Source organism: Manacus vitellinus, unplaced genomic scaffold (genome assembly GCF_001715985.3).
Source record: "Manacus vitellinus isolate BGI_N305 unplaced genomic scaffold, ASM171598v3 scaffold_27_pilon, whole genome shotgun sequence".
In the NCBI taxonomy this organism is placed as follows: domain Eukaryota; kingdom Metazoa; phylum Chordata; class Aves; order Passeriformes; family Pipridae; genus Manacus; species Manacus vitellinus.
This window is the reverse complement of record NW_021940039.1, coordinates 10,265,668-10,272,455: the sequence shown is the minus strand read 5'-3', so window position 1 is coordinate 10,272,455 and position 6,788 is coordinate 10,265,668. Positions and strand designations below refer to the sequence as shown.

Below are 6,788 nucleotides of genomic sequence, written 5' to 3'. Positions count from 1 at the left end.
CGGGCTGGGCCGCGGGGCTGCCCCAGCCACAGGGACACGGATTGTTCCCAAACCCTTCCCGGGGCTGCGCCCGCCTTGCCCCTGCCAGGCTGCCCCATAAGGCATCTGTGGGGCTGCCCCAGCGTGGGGACCCGGCATGTCCCCATTGACACCCCGCAGGGCCACCCCCATCCCTGGGGACTTATGATGACCCCACTGACACCCCACAGGGCCACCCTCATCACAGGGACCTGGAATGTCCCCACTGACCGCCCAGGGGGTCACCCTCATCACAAGGAGCGAAGATGGCCCCATTGACCCCCACAGGGCCACCCCCATCACAGGGAGCCAGGATGGCCCCATTGAGCCCCATAGGGCCACCCCTATCCATAGAGACTCAGGATGGCCCCATTGACCCCCATAGGGCCACCCCATCCACAGGGACCCAGGATGGCCCCAGCGATCCCCCGTGGGGACACTCCCAGCACAGGGACCTGCACCGCTGTCACAGGGTCACCCCCAGCTCTAGGGGCCAGGGTGTCATCCCATCCTCCACAAAGATGGTCAAACACCCTCCTCGAGGGGTGATAAGGATGGGGGGAGCTCTGCTGAGGTCCCCGTGCCCACTGCTGTGGCTGTTGTCATTCCCTATCCATGGTAAGGGTTTCACGGCAGAGCCTGGACAGGTGGAGGCAGTAGTGTGGGTTATTTTTTTAAAGCCATTTAGTAAAAAATGTGTTTGATTTCTGTCAAGTGATACATTTAAGGCAGAAGGGAGCATAAGAAGATCCTGTAGCGTGAAACTCAGTCTGCTGGAGGTGACACTTCATGTCCAGTTGCTGCTGGATCCCTGTGTTATTGGAGCTTTGTGATGGAGCAGGTGGATGATAAACGTGTTGGGATGCAGACAGCAAAACCTTGGATGAACATCCTGCCTGAGAACTGCTCTCACTCAGGGTTCAGAAAATGGTCTTTCTTGCAGTGGGGAAGAGGCAGGAGAGCCCAGTGAGACATAAGACAGAGCTCCCACCTTCCCTGCAGCCTCCTGGGGCCACCAGCAGCTTCTCTGTGTCCTCCCTCGGAGTTTATGTGCAGGTAGGGACTGCATTAACCACAGGAGTGGGGAAACTAACTGGAAGACAAGGAACATCGTAATTAAAAATCAGAATTTACATCTTGGCTTTTCCTAGAATCTTGTTTTGCAGGAGAAGCAATGTCCAGACTTCTCTCTTGTCAAAGAAAAATCATGTTCCTCACGTACTGAAACGATCAGGGTCTGATTGAAAGGAGTAAATTGCCAAATTGTCACGGCCCCTCAGCCGTGAGATTGATCATTCCTCACATCTTTGGGACATGCAAACTCATAGATAGAGCAGGTGGTGATTAACTGGGTATTACTAATTGCTAATCACAAGGGCTGTCAAGGTAAAATTAGAAAGGGAATTGTTTTGTAGAAACCCAGCCCCTCTTGCTCAGTGCTTCCAGGATTTGGGTTTCCAGTTTCTGTGGGCAGAGCCTTCAAGCAGGTTTTTTCATTGATGGAAAAGGTGTGTGGGGGTTTTCCTGAATTTTATTAGCTAAGTACTACAGCCCCAGAAGATGGGAATGCCAACATACACATAGTGCAGGGCAAATCCAATTAGTGTGCCTTGAGCTGAGCAGCAGCCAGTTATTGTCTGTGACAATTCACTGTCACTGAGACTGGTTTGTGCTCAGTCTGTGACCTGTGAGGACATGAGGGAGAGATGCTGAGCCCTGCTCTGCCAGAGGCTCCTCACCTGGATATATGGAAGTCAAGACCAGATACTGGAGTAAGAGGAAAGTGTAAAGCACTAGAAGAACAACAGGCAGCAACTCCTTCTCTGGTGTGGCCTCACCAAGCCTGGGTGTTTTTAAGCTCAGCATGAGGTTCCAATAACCTCCCCCTGCTGCTGGCTCTGCTCTAAGCCAAAGATTTGGCTCAGGACCTCCTGATATCCCCTCCACTGAGGTTTTCCTGTTATTCTAAATGACATTGGGATGTAAATAATGTGTTACCAGCACCTTACCCTGTACATGTAAGAGGCAGAAACCCCTCTGGATCCCTGGTGATGCTGTGTCCCCTCACCCACAGGTCGTGTCCCTGCAGCAGGTGCCTGAGGTGCTGATGTGACACCCCGTGGGGGGCCCTGCTCGTTGGAGGGCTATGGGGAAACTGCAGAGTAAACTCAGCTTCCACACCACCAAATACGGGTAAAGCAACGCTGGGTGATCGTGTCTTGTTAACAAACCAGGTGGGAGAGTGAACAGAGAACACAGATGACCAGAGAACAGAGCAAGCACGTGGTTTCAGTTTCGTTACTGAATGTGTGAATCGAGTTTTCACTTTTGAAAAAAGTCTGCTCAGCTTCTTTGGGGGGCTGAAGTCCCAAGTGTCACTCACAGGAGTGGCCGTGCCCTGTGATGGCTGAGGCAGAGCTCTGAAGGGGAACAGCTCCAGGAGTGGCTCTTTGGCCCAAATATCCAAACTGCTTTGCTGTCTCTTCAGAGACTGTCATTGCTTTTGTTGGCAAGGTGAGATAATTCTGTGTCTGGCAGCAAGGGGGGGAATCTCTGCCTGGAGAGCAGCTGAGAGCACGGAGGGGGGCACAGAGCTGGGGGGCACTGTGTGGCCAGGGAGGTGTCACAGCAAAGAGCAGCTGAGTCTGACCCATGTGAGTGACAGTGGGGGCTGGTGAGATCAAAATCTCCTTTACTCTTTGCACCAGCACAGAGTGAGCAAACATACCAATATTTGGCAGCTCTAGAGGTGAGGTGGGTCTGTTCCATCTCACCTGGTTCGCTCACGGCCTCTCTCGGGCTGTCTAAGGCAGGGGTTGTCACATCAGGTGGTGTCAGCAGTGCCACCTCCCAGACCTGGTGTCACAGGAATGGCACCTTGACCTTGTCTCACATGCCCTGCAGCTCCCACCCTGTCTGTCCGTGCTGCAGGGCTGATGGCTCCGTGGGACAGACGGGATTCATCGTGGGACAGACGGGATCCACCGTGGGACAGACGGGATCCATCGTGGGACAGACGGGATCCATCGGCACCTCCCGGCAGCACAGCCCCGCTCACACCGACGCTGTCACCTCTGTGGCTGCTCTCAAACCAGACCTGTGTGTGTCAGGGGGCAGGGATAAGGTGAGGTACCCCCTGCCATGGCCCACGGGATGGAAAACATGTCAACAGGTTCGAAAATAAGATTTAAATGTGAGCTTTGAACATTTTCTTGAAGTGTTCAACTGTTCTGTGAACATTCTGGGAGAGTAACAACTTTGTCAGTCCCTGAATTTAGAAAGAAAAGATGAGCTTGGAGTGAGGGCACACACTGAAGCACATGGAATCAAATTTTGTAACCTTTCCTGAGCTCAGATCACATCGAGTGGTCTCACCCAGGCTTGGAATCACTGGCCCTTATGTTACCTGGCTCTACAGACAGCTGTATCTGCTGCAGGAGCTCAAAAGCAGAGGAACCTGTTCCCTGCCCTGTGGGCTGTGCACAGTGTGAAAGCCTCCCTGCCCTGTCCCTGCAGAGTGTGGCTGTGTGCAGCTGGAGATCCGGGGCTGCCCTGCGGCGCTTCGTCGGCCACGAGCGGGAGGTGACCAAGGTGAGAGCGCCGGGGTCTCCTGTCAGCATTCCTGGGGTGCCAGGGATAATGGAGCACTGGTTTGGCATCACACAGGGCCCCCTTTGCTCCACTAGAAAGAGGGACCAGAGTATCCCTGGTATCTAACTGGGGACAATCAGATTTGATGACCTTAAAGGTCTCTTCCAACCTTAACAATTCATGATTCCCTGATCAGAACACACCAGGTCTTTCCCATGGTCCCAGCTGATCCTCTGCTGTCCAGGGAAGCAGCAAGGAGAAGTGCATCCAGACTAAACAGGGCTGCAGGAGGCCTGTCTTCCCCTCCAGCAGACTGTGTAGCAAAGGTTAAGGATGAATTATGGGATCAAGTTTTTGATTTGGAGACACTGTTCACTTTTCTTCGGGTCTCGTTCTGCTGGACTTGTTATTCCACAGCCAACCAATCCTGGGAACAGCAGGGCTTTAATTTCCCTTCTGGGACTATGATGACAAAGCCCAGCATTCTCCTCAGAGAGCAGACATCCAGGGGTGTGTATGTGTGTGCACCTCGACCAGGGACAGCCCCAGGGGGTCCCCTTGGGTTGGGGTACTGGAGGGACAGAGGGGGCTTCATTCACCCCAGTGCTCAAGGCAGCCAAGCACTGGGCTCATTTGGGTTTGTAAGGAAGCTTTTCCTATAGAATGAATGGTTTGTGAGACCAAGAGAGCACCCATCCACCATCCCTGGCTCTGGGGGGACATGGGTGTCATGGTTTGAGAAGGTCAGAGTTTGAAGGTCAGGCTCTCCCCAGGCACATTCCTGCGTGTTTTGGGCTGTGACAGGACAGCAAATGTCATGTTCTCCCTGAGCAGAGCTGGGCTGGCTGGGAGGATAACCAGCTTCTCCCTCTTGTCCTTGGCAGGTCACCTCTGCCCTTGACTCCAGCAGAGTCTTCAGTGCATCCCGGGACAAGACAGTGATGATGTGGGAGCTTCACGGGGCGTCGGGGCCAAGCCAGCACTTCCCAGGACATGAGCTGGTTGTGACTGGGCTGGCTGTGAGCCCAGGTGAGGGACAGCACACCCCCAGTCCCCAGGGATTCACTGACAACGCTTCTTGACTTGGGTTTGCTGTTCCCTTGTGGTTGCAGATGCCTCCCAGCTGTGCACGGGCTCACGAGACAACACCGTGTGCAAGTGGGACACAGAGACTGGGGAGTGTCTGGCCAGGGCCACCATCTCCAGGAATCTGGTAGGAGCTGCTGCTTCCTCCCATCCCATCCTGGCACCTCCCTGCCTACATGGTTCTTTCACACGAGGCTGTGTAGAGGGAATTTGCTGTGAGCTTGGTGCCAAAGGGAGCCCTGGAGGCTCTGCCCAGGCTGCCTTGACAACAAGTCCAGGAGCACAAAGGTACCAAGAGACATGTGGCAGTTTATGAATGCTCTAACTCTGAACTGCCAGGAAGCACTCAGAATCATGGAATCACTGAGGTTGGAAAAGCCCCCTAAGATCATCGAGTCCCACCATTCCCCCAGCACTGCCAAGNTGGTTCTTTCACACGAGGCTGTGTAGAGGGAATTTGCTGTGAGCTCGGTGCCAAAGGGAGCCCGGGAGGCTCTGCCCAGGCTGCCTTGACAACAAGTCCAGGAGCACAAAGGTACCAAGAGACATGTGGCAGTTTATGAATGCTCTAACTCTGAACTGTCAGGAAGCACTCAGAATCATGGAATCACTGGGGTTGGAAAAGCCCCCTAAGATCATCGAGTCCCACCATTCCCCCAGCACTGCCAAGCCCACCCATAGCCCATGTCCCCAAGTGCCACATCCACACATTTTTAAATCCCTCCGGGGATGGGGACTTCACCAGTGCCCTGGGCAGCTGTGCCAGTGCCTGACCACCCTTTTAGTGAAGAAATTTTCCCTGATATTGAAACTAAACCTCCCCTGGCACAGCTTGAGGCCGTTTCCTCTCACCCTGTCCCTTGTTCCCTGGGAGCAGAGCCTGAATCCCCCCTGGCTCTCCCCTCCTGTCAGGGAGTTCCAGAGAGTGAGAAGGTCCCCCCTGAGCTTCCTTTTCTCCAGACTGAGCCCCCCCAGCTCCCACACTCTGCATTCCCTCCTGTACCAGCCCAGCAGTGGAGCTGGTGTGGACACCATCCCCTGGTGCCCGTGGTATCCCTGTTCCCAGGGCTCTGTGTCCTGGTGAGCTGCTGGCACCTCCCTGCCTGAAACATGCCCAGGGACACTGGGCCCAGGAAGGGAGCAGGAAACACCTTCATCCAACGTTTCCAGCTCCCAAGCCAGCACGAGGAGGGAGAGGGTGGGAGCATCCACAGCAGACACAGCCTGGGCTGCACACAGAGGTGGCTCCTGCTCATCCTTCCCTGTCCACAGGTCACACACCTGTGCTGGGTTCCTGGGGAGCCTTATGTCATCCAGACCTCGGAGGATAAAACAACCAGGTAAGTCCCACCTGTGCCACAGAGAAGGGAGTGTCAGCCTGGGGCAGGTGGGGTGTAGGGAAGTTGCCAGTGCACAAGGGGCTGTTCTTTGGTCACTGTCATGACCAGCTGCTGGTGTGGCCAGAAGCCACTTTCCAGCTCAGCTGGGCCTTGGAGCACAGTGTCAGCAGAGGACAGCCAGGGGCACAGGGGCTGTGAGCAGCACTGGGTGGTGACTGCAGGTGAAAAGGAGAGTTTGTGGGACAGAAAGCTCAGCTGCTCTGGCTGGAGAGTGATCCAGGATGGATAACTGCAGGGGTGGATCTGGAGGCAGGCGGGGGCTGCCCCAGGAGGGATGGCAGAAGGGCAGAGCGGGAGGGCACGGAGGGAAGCCCATCGTGGAGATGCTGCCTCAGAGTGCCCTTCCCCTCTCCTGTTCCCCCAGGGTCTGGGACAGCCGGGAGCTGCAGGTGGCACACACGTTCCCAGCCAAGCAGCACATCCAGACGTGCTGTGATGTGAGCCAGGACGGGCGGTACTGCCTCTGCAGCAGCCAGGGGGGAGAGGCCACCGTGAGTGTGCTGGGCCCCTGCTCCTTCCTCCAGTGTCCACAGGACACAGCAGAGAGCAGCACAGCAGTGCTCCAGGGATCTGAGTCCTCCCCCTGCACTGGATTTGTGCTGGTGTCACCAGCCAGCGCCAGAGCTTAGTGTCTTCCTGCCTGTCCCTTTGGGAAGTTCTGCTCAGGGAATGTCAGAGAATATGTTCCTGATT

The 6,788-nt window shown here is 55.3% G+C and overlaps 2 protein-coding genes across 2 annotated transcripts in view; one reads left to right on the top strand and one right to left on the bottom strand.

Moving 5' to 3' along the window:
- The window catches only part of BSPRY (B-box and SPRY domain containing), a 10,548-nt gene extending 10,254 nt beyond the window's left edge, over positions 1 to 294 (bottom strand). The window contains exon 1 of the mRNA XM_029960613.1: positions 250 to 294. Within this exon, the coding sequence (XP_029816473.1) occupies positions 250 to 294 (45 nt within the window). The remainder of the gene's footprint in view (positions 1 to 249) is intronic.
- Positions 295 to 2,911: 2,617 nt separating this feature from the next.
- Positions 2,912 to 6,788, top strand: part of WDR31 (WD repeat domain 31) — a 5,234-nt gene continuing 1,357 nt past the window's right edge. The window contains exons 1-6 of the mRNA XM_029960612.1: positions 2,912 to 3,142; positions 3,535 to 3,609; positions 4,494 to 4,638; positions 4,722 to 4,822; positions 5,968 to 6,035; positions 6,460 to 6,586. Coding sequence (XP_029816472.1) covers positions 2,912 to 3,142; positions 3,535 to 3,609; positions 4,494 to 4,638; positions 4,722 to 4,822; positions 5,968 to 6,035; positions 6,460 to 6,586 — 747 coding nt within the window. The remainder of the gene's footprint in view (positions 3,143 to 3,534; positions 3,610 to 4,493; positions 4,639 to 4,721; positions 4,823 to 5,967; positions 6,036 to 6,459; positions 6,587 to 6,788) is intronic.